Genomic DNA, 24172 nt, shown 5'->3' with positions numbered 1-24172 from the left:
GTTGTCATATGAATATTTAGGAATGTCGAAATCTGCCGATATGCAACTTTTTTGGCAGTCTTTTTAATTAACAGCACAAATGCGATCTTAAATTTTGACGTCGCTTTGGAATGACATGCTTCTTTAAGATCACCCATGGGATAAAATGAAAGTGACTTTCATATATAATTTTAACTGCAAACGAGCGTACGATGAACTCTAGTTCATAAAAAAATAACAGAAGCCCATTGTAACTTTTATTTGTTCGCTGAGGGCATATTGAAAACCGTTTAAAAATGTGATCCGAAAAATCACTTGGCCAAAAATTCAAATAATGTTCGACATACAATTTTCAAATTGTCAGTAAATTTTAAATATAAATGACAACCAAATGGAATATACCTTAAAAGTTTTATAAAGAGTTACATTTTTATAAATTATATGCCTCATTCTATTATGTTATTTCTAAGTGTCCCATTCCCGAATATTTCAGTGCGACCCTCGTACAAACAATAAATAACACCTCACTCACCCCACTCCAGCTTGTCCAGATAAAGCACCTCAGGTGTGTTCTCACAATCCTTCGCCTGGCTGCCGTCCGGCTGCTTGGGACTGTCTGCGCTGACTCCCTGGTACAAACAATAAACAAACACCTCACTCACCCCACTCCAGCTTGTCCAGATAAAGCACCTCAGGTGTGTTCTCGCAATCCTCCGCCTGCCGGCCGTCCGGCTGCCATGGGACTGTCTGCGCTGATGACTCCCTGGTACAAACAAATTAATGACTGAGTAAATTATATATCCCTGTCACGAAAATGGAGGCGTAGGAAGGATAGGGAGCTAGAGGAGCTGGTTGCGTAGGCCAATATAATTGGATTGATCAAAGCCACACGATTCCACTGGCTTGTCCCATCCTCTCCAGGTGACCGAGCCAGCGTATTGGGGCACCCAGGTGGAAAACGTCCATCCGGGCGTTCAAGATACCGCTAAAGTGGCGAAGCCCTAAAAGACGTGTCCGCCCCGGAGTAGGTACCCATCATCTCTGCCTCGTAAACCAATGTAAATTAGCATTTTATGGGACTTGCTAACTATGTAAACAAACCGCCATATTGAAATTGTCAAAGAATGATGAATTTACTGGTGACTTTTGTTTACATAGTTAGCCAGTTCCATAGAATGACACTTCAGGTACAGGCAATCTAATGAGATATATGAACTTAAAAAATAGCTTAAACAGAACCTCACCTCCAAGACATACTATAATCTTACCTTAAAAACTAAAAAACCGGCCAAGTGCGAGTCGACTCGCGTTCCAAGGGAATACATTAAGTCCGACTCACGCTTGACTGCACATTTCTAATAGGTTTTCCTGTCATCTATAGGTAAAGAACTATTTTGTGTATTTTTTTCAAAATTTTTTTTTACATGTCCGCCTTTGGGTCACTAACTTACATATGTGTACCAATTTCAACTTAATAGGTCCAGTAGTTTTCGAGAATATGGGCTGTGACAGACGGACAGACAGAAGCACGAATGATCCTGGGTTCCGTTTTTTCCTTTTGAGGTACGGAACTCTAAAATACTCAAATATTGAAATTACAACGTTGTTGGACGATTTAGTACCTGTATTTGCTCTGGGTCCCTTTATTCTTAGGTCGGCCGTCACCAGGGACCATAACTGGCGTGGGAGGGTGAAACTGCGGCGTCACGCTGGCCATATCTAGAAGCTTCTTCGGTCTGGAAATGAAACTCAGTTGTATGAGGAGTTGCACATCGAGTTTTCAAATTGCCAACCAAAGTTAACAGTCGTATCAAATCATATATGTTCATAAAATCATATTAAACATGTTGTGGATGTCAAATAAATAAAATGAAGGTCCTAGTTAGGTTCATGCACCACACCATTTATGTTAGTCAATGAGTCTCTAGGCACAGAGTAAATAATAGGTACAGAAGACTCACTCTCTAACAAAACGCGTCTGTTACGATCAGGACAGATATGGCCGCTAGGTGGCGACAGCGCCACGCGCGGCTTATGGCTAGCCACCAAAATTGGTGTGGAACGGATGTACTTTTAGCTACCTGTAGCAAAGCGACGAAATCGCGGAGTGAGCAGTGAGCCACGCCTGCTCTAGGTTAGTCGAGCCAAGTTTCATCTTAATTAGTTCAGAGGTAACAAACAAACAGACAGACAGAGTCACATTCGCTAAGTTATTATTAGCTGCTGATTGAAGAAATGCTGTAGCGGTCCTTGCCGGTCAGCTCCGGAGTGGGGGGCTGCGGTCGAGCTCCACTCTGGCCACGTAGGCCGCGTACGAGCGAGGTGGCTGTTAGAGTGAGACAGCTAGCACGAGGGAGAGAGACAGTCTTACTTGGCGGCGAAGCGGTAGCGGTCCTTGCCGGTCAGCTCCGGAGTGGGGGCGCTGCGGTCGAGCTCCACTCTGGCCACGTAGGCCGCGTACGAGCGAGGTGGCTGTCAGAGTGAGACAGCTAGCACGAGGGAGGAAGACAGTCTTACTTGGCGGCGAAGCGGTAGCGGTCCTTGCCGGTCAGCTCCGGAGTGGGGGCGCTGCGCTCGAGCTCCACTCTGGCCACGTAGGCCGCGTACAAGCGAGGTGGTTGTTAGAGTGAGACAGCTAGCACGAGGGAGGGAGACAGTCTTACTTGGCGGCGAAGCGGTAGCGGTCCTTGCCGGTCAGCTCCGGAGTGGGGGCGCTGCGGTCGAGCTCCACTCTGGCCACGTAGGCCGCGTACGAGCGGTCCAGATGCCTGGGCAGGCGGCAGTTCGGGTGGTATACTGGACAAAATTGACAAAAATATTTATGATTTACTCGATCGATTTTAATTAACATTTTCAATGCAAAGAGTAGACATTAAAAAGTGGCAGCACTGTAGTGTCGTCCCTTTCAAATCAATGTATATAAGGGAACGGGACGACACTACAGTGTTGCCACTTTTTAATTTCTACTCTTTTGCAAGGCTGTATATACTTACGTCATTAGGAAAAAATCATGATGACAAAATAATCCCCAGTAGTTACCAACAAGTAGGTAACTAAGTACCTAATAGAAATTTTTATTCAGTTGTTACCAGTTGTAAAAGGTGAGAAAATGAATCTTAGTTTTTACTGCTGGTAACAACTTGGTGGTAACTAGTGGGAATAACCGCTAATCCAGTCAAAGTATCTTAATTTTATATTAAAGGAAAAAACCGGGCAAGTGCGAGTCGGACTCGCGCACGAAGGGTTCCGTACCATAATGCAAAAAAAAAACGGTCACCCATCCAAGTACTGACCCCTCCCGACGTTGCTTAACTTTGATCAAAAATCACGTTTGTTGTATGGGAGCCCCATTTAAATCTTTATTTTATTCTGTTTTTAGTATTTGTTGTTATAGCGGCAACAGAAATACATCATCTGTGAAAATTTCAACTGTCTAGCTATCACGCTTCGTGAGATACAGCCTGGTGACAGACGGACGGACGGACGGACGGACGGACAGCGAAGTCTTAGTAATAGGGTCCCGTTTTACCCTTTGGGTACGGAACCCTAAAAATGGAAAAATTTACGCTTCTGGCAGGACTTACGCCACCCAAAAGGCGTGTATACATAAGGGAAGGAATGGATAGATTCGCGAGGTTCTGGTTCCGTAGCTCAATTGGTTAGAGCAAACGCACGGATTGCGGAGGTTGCGGGTTCGGTTCAGGTAAATTTTTCATTTTTTTTCCTTTAATATAAAATTTGCAATATCGCTCGCAGACGTATCTGCATGTTTAAAAATTGGTCAAAGTATAGTTGGTCAAGCAGATCTTGTCAGTAGAAAAAGGCGGCAAATTTGAAAAATGTAGGCGCGAAGGGATATCGTCTCATAGAAAGTTTGAATTTCGCGCCTTTTTCTACTGACAAGATTTGCTTGACCATCTGTATCTTATCTATCTAAAGGATTATTTAAACGAAAATACATGTGTTGGATAACTGAGTTATCTAAGAAGGAATATATATTATCTCCATGATAGAAAACCATAATTATGGGTACTTAAACTTACCGCTTTTCCATATGGATAATTGAAATTATCTTGTGTATCATAACCAAAATTTTTAGTATTAATATACTAAAATAGTAGTTTGTTAACCAAGGGATGAAAGGCACTTCTTTCTGTACTTAATTGTATTGAAATGGGATTGTCAAAGGTTTTTGAAGATGGCGCCAGCGTATGTTTTACCTGTCTCTAGTTTTGCTATGTTTCTATGAAATTTTAATTAACATTTTCAGTGCCAAGCGCCCCATTTCTAATGTGATACAATATGAACACACCTAGCGTTCTTGGCAGTGAATGTGGAAAGGGAATTACTATCTAGCCCATAAAATAAAATAAAAAAACATGAACTTAACACTATCATAGCCTCACACCCACCATACAAAATTATTGCCAAGGAAGTTAGAATCTTGTTGTATTTTCAATTAGGTTCAATTTCGTTTCTTCGAAAATTATACGAGGCAAATGAAATGCTACCTACTTCGTTTTTAATTAAGGTTGACATTCCATCGAATCTGAGTGTACATCCTAATGTACATTGGGCGGCACGAGGATAGGATTGACAAGTAAAATCTGTCTGTAAATACTTCGACGACCAACCCCACTACAGGATACCAATATAAATTCTCATGGAAGGGCTAGCACTGCTAGCAGTGTGCTAAGGTTGAACCAAGAAAAGTCTGCAACGATTTGATAGCACACGCAGTGCAATTGTTATTTTAAACGTCAAACTTCTCTAAAGGGGCCCACTGATTAACATTCCGCCAGATGGTATCGGCCTGTCAATCAGTGGGCCCCTTAAGACGTTATGATACGATACGCATAACACTTCCACTGCGTTATCAAAATCGTTGCAGTCATATCTTGGTCTACCTTTAGAAAATGAACATATACAGTCAGCAGCAGAAGTCGCTATGCACTCCAGGTGCTCAAAGAGAGGTAAACGTTTAAACTGTCAAAAAGTTGTTGACTGTCATGATAGCATTTACTCGTGAGCGCTCAACATGTCACAAATATCTTAACAGTCGCTATTCATTAATTTCTACACTTACAACAAATCATTGATACCTTAGCTGTCAAAAAACCACTGGTATCTAAGCGGTCAACGTGTCAAATATATCTGAACAATATGGAAAAATAGACGTTTAAAGCATACATGTATGGTCGTATATTGAATGAATAATAGCTATGCTAATTTCAGGTAAAGCGTTTTGACAATCATCGAAAGCAGTACAGTCTTGTCATCACATACATCTATCTCACGTTTTGCCCTTCAACCATTGACAGTGGTCTGTCAGTCAATTTACTGCAAACTATTTCTTTTATTGAATAGAATCATCAAAACGAATGAGTGACACATAGCGAAAGCTAACTGAAGCCGAATTTAGAGCCAATTGTCAAGGCACGTTGTGGTCTTGTTACTAAGGCGTTTGCTTTTCAAAGCAGAGACCGCGGGTTCAAATCTCAGTCGGACGCACCTAGAAATTACAGCTTTTTTTTTGGGTTTCATTTCTATTATTAATTTGTGGTTTTATATTAATTTCGCATAAGTTTATATGTTTTTTGAAGATATTATGTCACATGTAGCGTATGTACGACTTTCTAACAGGACGTTGTAGGTTTGAACCCGCAGTGGGCGTTCCTTAGATTACTCCGGTGCCGAATGCCATTTGATGTTTACTGCTAGGTTATACTAACAATAAGTTCAAAGATATACAGTATGTATCAGGACGAAAGGCCAAGAAAGAGACCCATTAATGTTTAGATCATACTGGACAACTTTTACTATGGGACCAACCCCGATAACGCGGAAAAATAATTGGAAGTTTTTTACATTTTGCTGGTCTGATGTTGAAATTTTCTATGGGAGAGTAAATTTTTTTCCGGGGTTTCGGGGTTGGTCCCATAGTAAAAGTTGCTCAGTATGACCTAAACATTAATGGGTCTCTTTCTTGGCCTTTCGTTCTGATACATACTGTATATAACTCCGTATACTCTATCCTCTCTGCTAAGTTGTAAAAACAAAATTCGTCATTCCTCCAACAAAATAAAGAGAGGAGTCATAGTTGGATATGCTTAACACCTTTACTGCCCGTGCTTCTCACGTGGGGCCACGGCTAGCCTCTATTACAAAGCCATAAGGTTTACATGTCAGATTGGGACAGTGAACGTGTTACGTTTCAATTCTATTGTTTTCTCTTTCGTTCTTTGATCGATTCGGAGCATCGTATTTTAGTACTATATAGTATATTTTGGTACAATAAGCGGGCTAAATAAATATATTAACATATAATATGCTCTACGGTTTGGAAGGACGGCCGCCTATGACAGTTAAAATAAAAAACCGATCATTCTCGTAGAACCTACCAAAGAATATAATACTCAGAACCTACTTATTTATTGTCTAAGTTTGACAATTGACGATAAAATACTTCTTTAAGAAAGGAGGTGTCAATTCGTAGCTGCTACAGTATTTTTTTTAAAGTTAAACTGATAAAACGTTGATGCATAGTTACCATTGAAATAACAACTGCTTAGCAACTGGTGGCACCCTGGCTGCTGACGTACGTGATTGGCAGTGCGTGTAGGTATTAATGACAGCAGCTTGAATTTGAGTGCTTAGATACCACTGACTTTTTAACCGTTATCGTCATTGTGATTAAATAAGGGTGTATGTGTTAAAGAAAAACTCAGAAGTTAAGATATATGTGACGAACTGAAAGCCTACGCTAAAATGACAACTTAGATGTCCTTATTTTTGTGACGTTTGAAGTGTATATGTTTTCTTGGACACCTTGGCCGCTCAGGTATATCTGCTGCTGACTGTACTTACATGCAAAAGATAAAAAAAAAGTAAGTACATATTTATGTTTATTAATAATCAAGAAATAAGCCACAAAATTAAAATAAAGTAATTTTAAGTAATTAATGAAGTTTAATCATTATTTAAAGGTGCACACAGGATGCATTAGGGCAGCGGCCGGCAACCTTTTAGTAGCCAAGGGCCACATAGCAGTTAACGAAGTGGACGCGGGCCGCACTTTGTTAATATTTATGACTTTATCAGACATTGTCGTTATTGTATATTGACAAATATTAATACAAAATAGCCAGGGTGCTCGCGGGCCGCAAGGGAGAGGTTCGCGGGCCGCTGGTTGCCGACCGCTGCATTAGGGTAAATTATAATGGAATAATGAAATAAAAAAATAACATAATTAACATTGGAATAACACTAATGAATGAAGTACCTACCTACTATGTTGTTTATTGAGATACCTGCACCAAGGAGGGCCCATCCTGATTTTATTTTTTATGTTTAATATGAACTTGTAGTTTTATCTATGATACTATCAAACATAGACACAAAATTTGAACCCATTCACACTTATATAAGTATGAAATTTTGGAAGTTAGCACGGTTAAAAACCTACTGTGGTGCAGGTATCCTAGTATGATCAATAAAACTTAACTTAGTATGTACCCTATTTTCGATAAACCTAAATGTTCCCTAACAAATTAATGTGCATAACATGTGATAATATCATATAGAAATATAGTAAGACAAGAGTGCTCACTCATCAGTTTTGGTACCAAAAAAAAATAGTATTTTGATAGTCGACATCTAGCATCGAGTAGCGGAATTATCAGTACTTTAAGTAGTAGTAGTAATACTGTCAAGTGACAATAGATGTAGCACCGACCGGAAAGTCTTGTTGTTGAGCATTTAGATTGATATATGGAGTGAGCACTCTTGTCTTACTATATTTCTCTATGATAATATTGACAAATATGGTAGATAGAAGTTTTTATTTATTCATAAAGCCGTACATGATAACATTGCTCCAAAGGCACATAATGCAGCTGAATAATCTCATTTATCTTGTAAAGTTTTGACAGAAGCTTTGCTTTGTGCTATGCCGTTTACCACATCATCTGGTGTTCTTAATACAAGACCTCTCATTAATTCTGGTATGTTGTTTTCACAAGCCAATTTAATAAGAGCATCTAAAGTCTCCGGCTTGACTGTTTTGATCAGCTTGTCAATGCAAGCAGCCACCAGCTTATCCATCAAAGAACGTCTGGCCAGAAGTAGAAGGGGCTCCAGGCCTTCTTCCGGAAGAACACCCAAGTACATGTAGTCTTTTAGATTCTGAAGAGTCTGTACCGTCTCTGCGGGCATCTTGATGCTGTCTTGCTCAGTTTCCTTCCACTGTCCTTGAAGCATGGTCCTGAACATCTCGCTATGAACAAATAGTATGCTCTTGTGCACCGGCACAGTGCCATCTGTTGCCTGCAGGTTAAAGTCCATTGAAGCTGTATCTTTATATAATCCATCACATATAGTTGAGGCTACGGGCTTAATCTCTTGCACAGTAATGTTTATTTCTGCATTAAACACATACACTCTGCTATTTCCAGAAAAGTTTGCAGAAAAATGACCATCACTACTCTTATGCGCTAGAGGGATTTCTACCCAATCATCTGGACACAAGAATTGTTGAACAGTTTCCTCATATGTCACATTGACTAGAATTGTTAAATTCTTTGCATTGTCACCCTTTTTCAACCTCACAAAAATAACCATCATATTATTATTATTATAAGAAGGCCTAACTTTTGCTTCAACTACAGCTAAGTCATCAACAGTGATAGTTTCAGATGACTTTTCAGGGATATTTGAATCAGACCACTTCGATAGAAAAAATGTTATCTTCAAAGTTTGGCCACGCATTTGTGTCTTCCAGAAACTGTGTAAGAAAAAGAAAATTATCACTTCAGGTTTTGTAGCTCATCACATTTTCAATCTGACTACTTTTTGTCAATTAAGGCTAGGCTCAAATGGGACTGGGCCGGTCACGTCTGCCGCATGCATCCAGACAGGTGGGCTAGTGTAGCGCTATGTGGGGAGTCATGGAAGATAAGGGGAGAGGCCTTTGCTCAGCAGTGGGACACCAATATAGGCTAGCAAAAAAAAAAGGCCCAGCACCCACTCTCGGCATGGCACAGCAAGGGAATCGGCACTAACGGCATGTAGGGCCTCTTCAGGCATACCTAGGTGGCAGGATCCAGGACCAATGTGTGCGTTTCACATTTTGCACAAAGAAATTGGACGTGTGGAATAACACTCATAGGATGGTATTCCACCTATCCAATTTCTTTGTCCAATGTGTTTTGCGTCTCACATTTTGCTTTAATGAGAGAGGCGCAATAAACAAAATACAGAATTCAGATATTGTTTATAGATTTAGAAGTCATTAGAAGTAGCTACTTAAATAATCGGGTTATTCCCACTAGTTACCACCAAGTTTTTACCAGTGGTAACTACTGGGAATTTTTATTCCCAGTAGTTACCACCAAAACTTTGTTAGTGTTAAATACTAATAAAAACAGTAGGTATGAATAGTATAAATAGAGTTATTTTGAATTACCTAATAAAATCACTTGAAAAATCATCTAAATGGATTATTAAAATTATCCTTTAGTACATATATCATAGTTTTTGTACAAGTACCGGTTAAACTGTTTCAATATTTTTGGTCACTTTTAAGGGAGTTTACTAAAACACTAATCGACTTATAATTATTTATTAAATTACTCTATATATTTATACTACACTATTTATAGTGTTTTTATTAGTATTTAACTCTAACAAAATTTTGGTGGTAACTACTGGGAATTTTTATTCCCAGTAGTTACCAGTGGTAAAAGGTGGGAAAAAAATTCCCAGTAGTTACCACTGGTAACAACTTGGTGGTAACTAGTGGGAATAACCCAAATAATCTTATATGTAGAAATGCTAAGAACGCCCCAGCATGGTGGTATTCCAACCTGTCCAATGTCATTGCGCCTCTCTCATTAAAGCAAAATGTGAGACGCAAAACACATACTTAAATGATTTACAAAAAGCCAGGAGGATTAAATGTAGGTACTTACCACGCTGACATGATTAGTCACAAATTTTATTCACTTAGTTTAGTTATTCACAAATAAAATAATACCTAATCTGCCTGCTATTTGCTAGGAGAGATAAGGTGGAGTAGAGACACAAAGGCAGGCATTAAAAAAGTGAAAAAGAGGAGGGTAATTTATTATATGAATCAAAATAATCCCATGAAATCATAGACTTAATAATATATAAAGACGGTGTCTCAGCGAGCTGTCACTGTTGCCACTTTTGTTTAGTGTCAAGGGCCCAACCTTCTCTGTTCTCTTTCACGACGCAGCAACTAGTATCATTTCTCTCACCTCGCTCTTTTAAAATGCCGTTTGTCAAAAAAGGACAACCATACTGTTGACAAGGCGGACTTCAAATCAAGTGTTGCCTTTCTTGATGCGCCCACCCTGTGTATGTGTGCGTAAAAGCGTATATGTGTGCTCTTTTAGGGATGTGAAAAGTCGATTTTAATCATGTTATATATCGATAAACGCTACACAGCGGAACGAAATAGCGATTAATTGAAGCTTCAATATCTTCGTTAAACATAAACATTATTGAAATGCTAATGGATAATGAATATATTATAATATAATAATATAATTCAATTATTGCGGAATACCTATTTTAGGAGGTATTTATGTATTTTAATTAAATATCTGAACTTTCCCTTGGTTCCCTGCTGGGGCGTGACTGAAAAATTGTGATCTGATAACCACAATAAAGAATAAAAGCGTTTTTGGTCATTTTAGGTATCGTTAAGCCTTTGAAGTAAAATTAAAATTGCAAGAAATGTCGATAGTTTATCGATATGACTTTATCGACATGGCTACAGCAACGTGGGCCTCATTGTTAATCGTACACTAAACAAAAGTGGCAACAGTGACAGCTCGCTGAGACACCGTCTATTTATATATTATGTCTATGTTTAGTGTACGATTAACAATGAGGCCCACGTTGCTGTAGCCATGTCGATAAAGTCATATCGATAAACTATCGACATTTCTTGCAATTTTAATTTTACTTCAAAGTATTGAGAATATGCCTTACAAAAACATCCTAGTATGTACACAGCTTTATCTTTGATTAATAAGTTATCTATGGGTAGCTGTCACACACATATACTCTGCCTATTCCGATCTGTGCTCTCACCGTGAAGCCATCTTTTATTTAATTAAGCAATTTTGTGTTGTCCTCTTATATCCTAAGTTATCTAAATAATCATCAGTATATTTTCTTTTATTATCTGACGAAAGATTATGTGTGCTTTATATATGAAATATAAGGCTGCATCAATTGGAGGACACGACTTTTCATTTCTCCGCCCTCAACGCATCCCTGCCTAAGATTGGTAAGAACCTCGGAATCCTCTAGCACCCAGAGTGCAATAGGTTATACGGTCCCAGCAAAAAGGCCGAGAAAGAGGAAGGCAAGGCGGAGAAGAGAAGACACAAATCAGTAAGTCACAACATAACCTACACACTATGTCCGAGACCAACACGTGCCACGTGACTCCTGTCTCCGGGGCGCAGATTGAACGTTTGGCCGGCCCCCAGAACTATTTCTCATGGAAGTTCGCCGTCCGCATGGCGCTCATGCATGACGGATTATGGGAAATTGTGGAAAACGGGCCGACAGCAGGCGACGCTCGTGACCAGCGCGCGCTTGCCCGAATCTGCCTCTATATCAAGCCGTGTATGTACCAATATGTGAGAAATGCCAAGACTGCCAAAGACGCTTGGAAATGCTTAGCGGACGTATTCGAGGACTCCGGTTTGGTTCGTCGAGTTTTACTCCTACGACAACTTCATCGGATTGATTACGGTACGTTCTCCACTATGTCAGAGTACATTGAAGCCACAACCACGCTAGTCCAACAATTGGCTGACATCGGCAAGACTATAGAAGACAAGGAGGTTGCGGAAATACTGCTCAGCGGGCTTTCTTCGGAGTATGATTCCCTCGTGTCCAACCTGGAGACCATGAACTTGACGAGTACGCTGACCAGTGAAGTGGTGCGTGCTAGGCTTCTGCAGGAGGAATCCAGGAGGTCTTCGTCGGATGAGGGAACTGCACTTGCATCAATGAAAAGGACGCAATCCAGGTGTCATTATTGCAAGAAACCGGGTCATATGAAGAAGAATTGCTTCAAGAGGAAACGAGAACGGAGGGGCTCTCCGATGTTTGTGGAGCAGGCTCTTTCTGCAACGGCTCTGGCGGTCGTTCCCAGCGATGTGATGTGTGTAGATTCAGGCGCGTCAGTGAACATTTTTAACAAAAAGGACTACTTTATTAGCTTCAAACCAGGTACTAGTTATATTATAGCGGCTAGTAAGCATAAAATGAAATGTTTTGGAAAAGGTGATGTCCTTGTAGATGACAAATTACTGTTAAAAAATGTAATGTACGTGCCGGATTGCTTAAATAATTTAATTTCAGTAAGTGAATTAATTAAAAATGATCATGTTGTGACATTTCATAAAGATGGCTGTGATATAGATCTCAATGGTAAACGTATAGCAGCAGCTGAGTTAGTAAATGGTACTTATTGGTTGTTTAGGGATAGTGATTCGCGCAAATGGGAGAGTTCAAGGTCCTTGCAGAGGCAAGAAGCCTTGAGCTCCACAGTAACTGATGAGGAGCTTTTGCACTATCGATTAGGACATATCAACACTAAAGATCTGAATAGTATTAGGGATAGGGTGCCTAACCTTTTTAAATTACAGAATCAGCAGGCTGACAAGTGCGTGCCTTGTTTGGAGGGCAAGCTGCCTTCCAAACCATTTCCCAAGGCCTCCAGCACAACTGTTGACCAGCCCCTAGCCCTAATCCACACTGATGTGTGTGGTCCGCTCCCCGTCAGCTTGGGTGGCGCGAGATATCTCCTGACAATCACGGATCACTACTCAAGAAAGTCCTTCGGGTTCCTTTTGAAGAGAAAATCAGAGGTGAGTGACCGTTTCATAGAGTTTGTAACCATGGTAGAGAGGCAGCGAGGCTTACCTGTACGTTGTGTTAGATCTGATAATGGTAAAGAATTCATAAACACTAAGCTTTCAATGTTTTTTAAAAGTAAAGGGATTGTGCATCAAACTACTGTACCATATTGTCCTCAGCAAAATGCGGTGGCAGAACGCCTTAACCGCAGTTTAATGAATAAAACTAGGTGCATGCTACAGCATTCAGGTCTGGACCGCCGCTTCTGGGGAGAGGCAGTGACAACTGCCATATACCTTAAAAACAGGTCTCCCACAGCAGCCTTGGATGGCAGGATTCCGGAGGAGGTGTGGACTGGGTCGAAGCTGGACCTCAGTCACCTGCGCGTTTTTGGATGCATGGCATATGCTAAGGTACAGGATGTAAAGCGAAAGAAGCTGGATGCAAAGTGTAAGCCCTATGTGTTTGTTGGATATTCAGAAACCTCTAAGGGCTACAGATTGGCTGACTGTGATGACCCTAGTAAGGTTATTATATCCAGGGATGTTGAATTCTTAGAGCACAGATTTTACAATTTTAATCGGGATGACAATAATAACAATTTTAATTTTGAATTTATTAATGAATTAAATTTTACAGATAATGATATTGATAATAGTGTGAATGAGAGTAGCACAGATATATGTAGCAGGAATGAGAGTACTGTGACAGCTTTAGGGAACAGGAAAGATAGTACTGTGTCAGACACAGGCAGCACTGGTGCGAGTGCTGATCCTGGTATCGCCAACATGAATGAGAGTAATGTTGGGGATGTTTGTGTGAATGAGAGTAACACTAGGGGCAAAAGCGATATTGCCAAGGTTAACCATTCTGATGGGAATGATAGTACCATGTATGAGAATGATGTCGTGAATGATAGTAACGATTTCAGTTATATACAAAATGAACATGATTATTCATTAACATTTCCAGGTTCGGGAGACGAAAACTACTGCACGGTGAGCGAGGATGACTCTCTCGCTGACAGTCCAGCTGGTGAGGCGGACAGGTCACCGGGCGCGGGCTCTGCTCCAGGGGAAGCTGTGACGCAGACACCTGCCCCGCCGTCGACATCTGCAGGGCGTCCTGTGCGTAGTACTCGGTCTGTACTCCCTAAAAGGTATTGTGATACGGATTGGTCGCTTACGGCCACTACTGATTCGGAACCAACTTCATTTAAAGAGGCCATGTCTAGTCCTGATGCCACTGAGTGGCACAAGGCTATGAAAGATGAGTATGATTCTTTAATGTCAAATAAAGTGTGGAGGTTGGTTGACAGGCCGAAAAATACCAATGTTGTCAAGTGCAAATGGGTTTATAAAGTGAAGAACGACGCGGCTGGTAATTTTGTTCGTTATAAAGCTCGCTTGGTAGCGAGAGGTTTCACTCAAAAAGAAGGTATAGATTTTCATGATACTTACAGCCCAGTCGTTCGCCACTCGACAATTAGGATATTGTTTAGCCTGGCAAATGAGCTTGATCTCAATATTGATCACGTAGACGTAACCACAGCATTTTTGAATGGCAATTTAGATGAAGTTATTTACATGGAGCAGCCAGAAGGTTTTAGTTCAAATAATGATAAGGTTTGTCTCTTGCAAAAGAGTATTTATGGACTAAAGCAGTCTAGCCGTATGTGGAATGCGCGTATACACAAGGTCTTAAGTGATAATGGTTTTATGCAATGCAAAAGTGAACCTTGTGTATATACCATGAAGACACAGAATGATTTTATAATTATTGCTCTCTATGTAGATGACTGCTATTTATTTTACCCCAAGGATAGCCAATGTAAAAATAAATTATTGGAGTTATTAGAATCGGAATTTGATATTAAAAATCTGGGTCCAATTCAGAATTATCTTGGCATCCGTGTTACTCGGGATAGGAAAATTGGAACACTGACTTTAGATCAGTCTGTTTACATCAAAAATATTTTAAAAAGATTTAACATGTTAGATTGTAAGCCAGTGTCCACTCCTATGGTTCTCAATAATAAGTTACTGAAAGAAAATGTCACCTTGCAGGACGAGCAATATAAGTATAGAGAGTTGATAGGCTCCCTCATGTACCTGTCTGTTTGTACTCGTCCTGACATTGCATTTACCTGTAGCCAACTGAGTCAGTTTAATAACTGCTTTGGAAAAACGCATTGGTTAGCTGCTAAACGTTTGCTTAGGTATCTGGCTGGCACAATTAATTACGGTTTACATTATGTAAAAAGTGATCAATTGGTATTAAATGCATATACCGACGCCGATTGGGCCAATGATTGTTACGATAGGAAATCATATACAGGGTTTGTAATTAAACTTGGATCGAATGTAATTAATTGGGAATCTAGGAAGCAACAATCAGTTTCCCTTAGCTCAACTGAAAGTGAATACATGTCTATAGCTGATGTATCCAAAGATCTCTGTTTTGTAAAGCAACTTTTAACTGAATTATTACCAGATGTAAAGGTGCATATCATTGTGTATAACGATAATCAGAGTGCTCACAGAATTATTGAAAATAAAGATATTAGTCATAAAAGAACAAAACACATTGATGTGCGCTATCATTTTATTAAGGATTTAGTTCAGAAAGGTTTTATGACTGTTAAATATCTATGTACAGAGAAAATGATTGCAGATGTACTAACAAAGTGTTTAAATTCAAAACAACATTGTATGTTTAGGCATGATTTATGTGTTAGGCCTTGTTAAATATTTTTGTTTTGCTAGTAGGTATTGTTGCATTTTGGATACTAACTGTGATATTTAACTGTAATGTATGTAATATTTTTTTTTTTGTAGGCATGTTATGAACTGTGATAGGCATGTAATAAGGCTGTGATAAATGTGTTTTGCTACTTGTTATGAATATGTTTTGTAATAGGCATGTAATAAGAATAAGGACTGTGATATGTTTGCAACTTATGTTTAATGTTGTGTAATGGTTAAAAAATGATGTAATATAGACGCACAGTTGTAACCTTTTCATATTAAGTTTTTGAAGTCAAGGGGAAGTATTGAGAATATGCCTTACAAAAACATCCTAGTATGTACACAGCTTTATCTTTGATTAATAAGTTATCTATGGGTAGCTGTCACACACATATACTCTGCCTATTCCGATCTGTGCTCTCACCGTGAAGCCATCTTTTATTTAATTAAGCAATTTTGTGTTGTCCTCTTATATCCTAAGTTATCTAAATAATCATCAGTATATTTTCTTTTATTATCTGACGAAAGATTATGTGTGCTTTATATATGAAATATAAGGCTGCATCAATTGGAGGACACGACTTTTCATTTCTCCGCCCTCAACGCATCCCTGCCTAAGATTGGTAAGAACCTCGGAATCCTCTAGCACCCAGAGTGCAATACAAAGGCTTAACGATACTTAAAATGACCAAAAACGCTTTTATTCTTTATTGTGGCTATCAGATCACAATTTTATAGTCACGCCCCAGCAGGGAACCAAGGGAAAGTTCAGATATTTAATTAAAATACATAAATACCTCCTAAAATAGGTGTTCCGCAATAATTGAATTATATTATTATATTATAATATATTCATTATCCATTAGCATTTCAATTATGTTTATGTTTAACGAAGATATTGAAGCTTCAATTAATCGCTATTTCGTTCCGCTGTGTAGCGTTTATCGATATATAACATGATTAATATCGACTTTTCACATCCCTAAAAGAGCACACATATACGCTTTTACGCACACATACACAACCTGGGCGCATCAAGAAAGGCAACACTTGATTTGAAGTCCACCTTGTCAACAGTATGGTTGTCCTTTTTTGACAAACGGCATTTTAAAAGAGCGAGGAGAGAGAAATGATACTAGTTGCTGCCTAGGGCCCAACCTTTTCTGTTCTCTTTCACGACGCACCCTCTGTCTGTGGGCCTCATTGTTAATCGTACACTAAACAAAAGTGGCAACAGTGACAGCTCGCTGAGACACCGTCTATTACTATGTCTATGGTTGGGCCCTTGCATGAAATAATCAAATCATAATAGTATAGTATATAAAAAAAAAACTCATCACTTATAAAAGCCGTAACACACTACCGCACCGCACCAAAGTCATGGTGCGTCGAACCCATAAGTGAGAAGAAAGAAGATATATATTTGTCACTCTCACATACGTGCGGCGTACCAAGGTCGCGGTGCGGTGCGGTAGTGTGTTACGAGTTTAACGGCCTTAAGCCCCGATTCGCACGGGAGCTTTTTCAACGCGCGTTAAAAAAGCGTTCGAATAGCACAAAGCGATAAGCCCCCTCCAGACTATGCGCGTGAATCGCGGGCGAAGCCGCGAACGCGAGTGTGTAGTCGATTTTCGCAGACAGCGAAATCGACTCCACACTCGCGTTCGCGGCTTCGCCCGCTATTCACGCGGATAGTCTGGAGGGGGCTATACATGTGTATTTATTCCATGAATCTAGTATTAAACTGGATTGGGCATGAGTGGTGGGGATAACTGACAGAACGGGATAGTCTTACGTATCTTTCAGTAGGAGTAGCAGAGAAAGCGCTATTATTGTTTGTCCTTATCACAGTCTCACATATTTTTTGTTCCCCACCATTTTTTTAGTATGGATAATGGTGGGCAACAAATAAATTAGACCAATCACAGTGTCGCATTTGCGTATGTTTTGTCCCTCACGGAGGCACGCGTATACCACTTCTATACGATCCTAGAGTCTGGCTACTGAAATTTTACCTAAATTATTGGCGGGAAATTCAAAAAATCTTGGGCTGGTCACACTTTGTGTAGTAGGAATTATAGTTTTGATACTAGACAATATCTTTGATATTCTGTGCACAAATAAGGTACCTAAGGAAATAAGCTAAATAAACGTTTAAGTGCACTCAAAGTCAGCTCACATAATTTCTACCACTATTTAAAGTACAGTCAACGACAAACACACATGTTTACGTTCCAATATTTAGATTTTATAGATATTTTTCAGAACTTTTAATTTATCCGTTTCTTTATACACTTGTCCTATTTATGAGATTCAGGCATTAATAAATTCACGTACTTAATCAAAGTAATCGGCAAATGTTAGAACTAGTACTTAAAGTATCAAAATATTTATAGAGCACCAACCTCGTATTTTGTTTACATTTGGTTAGAAGTTGTAAACATTGCACTTTTTCATTATACAACGCTACACGTCGACTTCGCACATTGTCGTAATTATTTACGAGCTTAAATAATAGTTTGTGAACCTCACTCAGCATAGAAATTATTAATATTATTTAAAATAAACCCCATAAAAACCGCAAACAATTTGAATGAATGACATAAATCGACAACTGACTTTTAGCTTTTTTTCAAATCATAGACAATTGGTGATACAACAACGAAATATCTGTCAACAATTTTTGGCTAGCCAGACTCTACCTTCTATGATTTAGGCCCCATTCGCACGACAGCTTAAAAAGCGTTGCGTTAAAACCCGACCTTGGCGCTTTTTTACCGTTTCCAATATTTGTGTTCATATGAACGCTTAAAAATCACTTGTGAGTCGTACTGCCCCGTACGCATCTCAGCAAAGCCATACTTTATTTGCTATTACGACGTATTATTTGAATACTAGATGAAAACCCGGCCACGCTCGGGTAAAATAAATAATAATAATAGGTAATACTCATTTTGAATTAAGTAACCTATCTCATCTCAGAAAACTTTAAATCCGTAACATACAATTATAACTCTAAAAATTTACTATTCCGATATATCTAAAAACAAATAATTATGTAATTAAAAAACCTAATCCGCTTTTCTGGTAGCAGTTCGGTTCTGTAAGGGTCGCAGTTCTAACCTAACCTAACCCACTTCTGGTTGCAGTTTGGTTCTATAAGGATCACAGTTCTAACCTGACCCACTTTTCTGGTCGCAGATCGGTTCTGTGAAGGCTGCATTTATAACCTAGCCCACTTTCCAATCTCAAAAGAGGGAACCCTTTTGTACCTACCCTTCATGGCAATAAAGTGAAAGTATGGAAATTATGACTGCGATTTCATTCTTTAATATGAATGCCTATCCGTTAATATTCAATTCGTTCACAAAAAAATAAAAATAAACTGGATAAGTGCGAGTCGGATTCACCCACCAAGAACAGAACACTTTTTAGTAAGTATTTCTTGTTATAGCGGCAACAGAAATACATTATGTGTGAACATTTCAACTGTCTAGCTATCACGGTTCATGAGATACAGCCTGGTGACAGACAGACAGACGGACAGTGGAGTAAACTGAAATAGAGGTTCCGTCACACCAGCGCGTTTTCAGAGCCGGGCCTGAGCGTTTTATATGAAAAAGTGGCGCGCCCCGCTCACGCGCCGCACGCCAAACGCGCCTGTGTGACGGAGCCTTAAATGTCATATACCTACTATTGTAAGAAAAACCGGCCAAGTGCGGTTCGGACTCGCGCACGAAGGGTTCCATACTTTTTAGTATTTGTTGTTATAGCGGCAACAGAAATACATCATCTGTGAAAATTTCAACTGCCTAGGCCTATCACGGTTCATGAGACAGACAGACGGACAATGAAGTACATCTTTATATATAAACGCGAGCGGCTCTGACGGTAAAACCGAATGAAATTATGCTCAATCGAAAGAGCTTGAAAAAATATCACTTTTGAATCGAGAACATGTATCCGCAAAATTCGTATTGTCGAGTATTTTGCATTTAAAAGTGAAAAAAATTCGACAAAGAATGCAAATGTTCAATTTGTTGGTTGTCATTTGACAGCGTTTGTTGCGTTTAGAAACTGCAAACATGCTTACAAGTTAGGTTGGTCGTTTTTTTTTAAATAAAAAGCAAGACGAATATTACTGTTTATTTGATGACTCCGGTATGTATAATGGTTATTATTTGCATTAAGTTTCGTTTCATATGGATATGTATACCGGTATAATTATTACATAATTTTTTTTAAGCCAGAACGTGCGATAGTCTGTTACGGCTTTTAAGACGATAGCAACACTGACTAGACGTCAACGACGGCTGTTATTCGAAAATACTTTATCCGGTACTCCAGACGTGATAAAAACCCTTTTAAATAGTGTATTGTGTGTGTTAACAATAAAAAAATAGTCACCGAACATAGTGCAAAGTACAAACGCCATCGTAACATAACGAGATTTGAACTTCAAAGCGTTCCATGGGAGTATTGTGTTTAGTATAAACATCGGTCTCTCAGTTGTATTTTAATATTTCAGAATGGTTCCAAATATTCTTACATGTCAAGGCACTACTAGCTACCTGGAAATGCAAGTGAAAGCAGCCTTGAATAAGCAGCTGTGATAAACTAATAAGTGAGCGAGATGAAAATGACGTTGTTCAAAGAAACTTTGAGTTTAAGTGCCAGCTGACTGTAAACAGTGTGAAACAGTGAAAAAGCTACAGTGTATTGTGGACATATTTAATAACTGTGCTTTAGACTATGAATCAAATTTTAGGTGTATCGGTGAATTGGAAAGTGAACTGCATAAACCTAATAAGTTATCTCCGGAGTCAATGTAAGTTGAATATAAGAATAAATATAATAAGGTATATAGATAGTATATATGTCGCAGTCAAAAGTGTGAACTGGTCAAAATAACTTTTAACAGGCAAAACAGGCAAAACTGCTTTTGACTGACCATGTTGGTCAAAAGTAGTTTTACCTGAAAATCATTGGTTAATAGTAATTGTGACTGTTACTATCAGTCAAAAGTACTCACAGAGACAGGTAGGTTAGGGTTATTTTTTTTTGCTACGCCCAAAAAACGAAACTGTTCCCAGAGATAGGTAGGTTAGGGTTATTTTTTTTTTGCTACACCCCAAAAACGAAACTGCTGCCAGAAATAGGTATGATTTTCAGGTAAAACTACTTTTGACCAACATGCTCAGTCAAAAGCAGTTTTGCCTATTTTTGTCGGTTAAAAGTTCTTTTGACCAGTTCACACTTTTGACTGCAACATGTTGGGCTGGACATATGGCAAGGGAAGGTAAAGATAAGTGGGATAGAGAGGTAGCGGAATGGTATCCTATGGAAAAAGGAGAGAAGGGAGACCAATAATGAGGTGGTCGGATGACATAAAGAAGCACGCGGGACCGAATTGGATAGGGACGGCAAGGGATAGTGAGCTGTGGAGAGAGCTGGGGGAGGCCTATGCCAAGAAGGCAGACTGAAATAATTATTAAAAAGCAAAAAATAAATAAACATAAAAAATATTTAATAAAGTAACTAAGGAAAAAATATTGAAACTAATTGATATAAATGAAATGTGAAGTTATTTAAATGTAATATGTACTGAAATTTAATTTTTTGGTCAATAAAGGCTATTCTATTCTATTCTATTCTAATTTGACAGGTGACAACAAAAAAATATTAATTCCTGCTAAAATTTCAGAGTCATAGTGAAGCGTAGGTTGATTTTTAGGGTTCTGTAGCCAAAGGGTAAAAACGGGACCCCTATTACTAGGACTCCAATATATTATAGAACAAAACAAATTATTTTCAGAAAATATTTAATTTAGGCTTAGGGATGGCGAGGCTCCATAAGCCTTCAGTAAGTAGTGCATAAGTATACTTGGAAAAATTCGACCTATGCCGCCGTGGGTGGCCCGGTGGCAGAATGGCACAGGCACCTGCTGCAATAGCAGAGGACGCTGCTTTGATTCCAGCCTGGGGCACTGGAGGCCTTGGTCACTTTTTAGGGTTCCATATCCAAAGGGTAAAAACGGGACCCTATTAAATACTAAGACTCTGCTGTCTGTCTGTCTATCTGTTACCAGGCTGTATCTCAAGATCTCATGAACCGTGATAACTAGATTAAGTAGACAGTTTTAATTTTCACAAATGATGTATTTCTGTTGCCGCTATAACAACAAATACTAAAAACAAATTTATTTAAGCAGGGCCAATGCAATGCTAGGCTGGATATAACAGATGAAATGAGTAAATTTTTATTAATATGTTTTAACATGACATGTTGGTGGCAAACAAGATACAAGGCTGTCAATGCCGATGGTAAGTGGGAGTTTAGACTAGACCTCTGCTTCTCCAAGGGACTCACATTGCTGACCGGTTACAAATCTATTTGTGCAAGCATTATTCATTCTCTCAAAATTTAAATCCATTGCCTGTGTTATGGCATGGCAACACCACGATGCACTGCGCAGTCGCGCAATAGACCAAGCATTCAAATGGACCAATAAGAGCAGTTTGGTTCTCGGTTAAAAAGATGTCGGGTTATGAAAGTTTTTCTCGGTTCATAAAACTATATTTTACATAGAATTGTGTGATAAGTGAACTCGTTTGACCATAAAAAGATTTGTAACATAACTTTAAGTGTGTGTGCATAAAGATTTACGCTGGGCCCGGTCGAAACATTGAAATCTGTGTGTAAATCAACCAGTGCATATAGCCGCCGTCGCCAGACTCGTCAAAGAGGTATGTGGATTCATTTTTGGTGGTTTGTGTAATGCTAGTACAATAAAACATTTAACCTATGGTCTATGGTTTACAGTTAGTAATTATAACATCGAAGGCAAAAAATACGAACATAACTTTTGGTCCTTCGAACCGGATCATTGACCTTTTATTCGCGGCGCGGTTGTTGTAAATAAATACGTACTTATTTTGTGTTTTCAAAATGGCGACGCATAAAACAAATGATATTCGGTTTAATATAGAATGCGACTGGTTGCAATCATCTTTTAATATGATGAAATCTGAGATTAGTTCTAGTATTTTAGCGGCGAGATTACGAAAGTTGGAATCTCATTTCGATAGATTGACTGTGGCGTATGAGAGTTTACTTGAAAGTCTCGAGGTGGAAACCGATGGTGAAAAAATCAAAGACTATAAGGCTCGCTATAATAATGCTGAGTTGCACTATAATAATTTAGATGCAATGTCCTTGGAAAAACCGAACTCGGAGGTCGCAGCGGCCGTGCCTTCAGCACAACGCCCACGTCTTCCACAAATCCATCTTCAGCAATTTGATGGCGATATATTTACTTGGTCCGGGTTTATGAGTCTTTACACCTCGTTGGTAAAGTCCAGGACAGATATTTCAAAAACTGAAAAATTGCATTATTTGGTTTCAAACTTATGCAATGAACCGAAGTCATTAATTCAACATTTGCCAATGACAGATGCTTCGCTAGATATAGCGCTAGAAATTTTGAAGTCGCGGTATGACAATAAACGGTTGCTCGCGGATAGTCATATTTCGCGTATTTTGAATCTAATGCCTGTTAAAAAACAAAACGCATTACGGACACAAATATTGAATCCTTTGCTTGAGTCGACACGAGCCCTTAAGGCTTTGGGTTTCCCTACAGACCACTGGAGCTTCATATTACTCCATATAAGTCTTACGAAGTTATCTATTGATATTAAATCTCGGTTTGAACAAATTTATGGAGGCGTGAAGAAGATTCCTACATTCGAAAACCTAGTTGAATTCCTACAAAATGAATGTCAACTTATTGACACTGCCAATACGTCAGATATAATCGCACATAAAACGGGGAAAAGCGTAAATGTAATTGAACAACGCGTAAACCAGGATCATTCGATTCCTAGCTTGCGGTGCGCTTTTTGTTCTGTGTCGGGGCACGTTATAACAGATTGTTATAAGTTTAAAAATAGTACGCCCACTGATCGCAAAAATTGGGTACGAAATAATAACCGCTGTTTTCGTTGTTTTGGAAACCATTCAGCGGCAACTTGTAACCAATACATTCCTTGTGCACGATGCGGGAATATTGGACATAATTATTTAATTTGTGTGATGGAAATGAGCACACGTGACCCTGTTGAACAATATAATCGGCGTGTACGAAATGAGCGAACTACGAATGCGGCTGTACTAAGTTCTAATGCCACCGCCACGGCGGCCGACTGTACGCGTGCTTGTACTTGTATGTCCGCGCGCTCTGATGCGCCAGCGCCATCTATTGACAACGCGGAATAGCAATTAATAACGAGTAATGTTTCTTCGACGCCCGCTTTGGTTGAAAATGTGATTTTACCAACTGTTATCGTTAGTGTATTATCAAAAAATGCAGAATTTATTAAGACTCGGGCTCTTTTAGATTTAGGTTCTCAAACTATAGTAGTGCGGAGCGATTTTGTTGAAACTTTAGGGCTAAAGAAACATTACTCTGTTACCTCGTTATCGGGTGTCGGTGACAAAGCTAGTAATAGTAAGCATATAGTGACTCTTACTTTTCGGT

At 39.2% G+C, this 24172-nt stretch overlaps 1 protein-coding gene across 1 annotated transcript in view; it reads right to left on the bottom strand.

The window, feature by feature from the left end:
* LOC134676595 (cilia- and flagella-associated protein 91-like) overlaps nucleotides 1-24172 on the bottom strand; it is a gene marked incomplete at its 3' end in the record, with an annotated part of 68297 nt that overhangs the window by 25084 nt on the left and 19041 nt on the right. Inside the window, exons 4-6 of the mRNA XM_063534989.1 lie at nucleotides 2643-2775; nucleotides 1602-1715; nucleotides 642-742 (exon numbers count right to left, since the gene is read on the bottom strand). Coding sequence (XP_063391059.1) covers nucleotides 642-742; nucleotides 1602-1715; nucleotides 2643-2775 — 348 coding nt within the window. The remainder of the gene's footprint in view (nucleotides 1-641; nucleotides 743-1601; nucleotides 1716-2642; nucleotides 2776-24172) is intronic.

This window comes from Cydia fagiglandana, chromosome 24 (assembly GCF_963556715.1).
Source record: "Cydia fagiglandana chromosome 24, ilCydFagi1.1, whole genome shotgun sequence".
NCBI lineage: Eukaryota > Metazoa > Arthropoda > Insecta > Lepidoptera > Tortricidae > Cydia > Cydia fagiglandana.
This window is presented reverse-complemented; position numbering and strand designations above follow the sequence as displayed.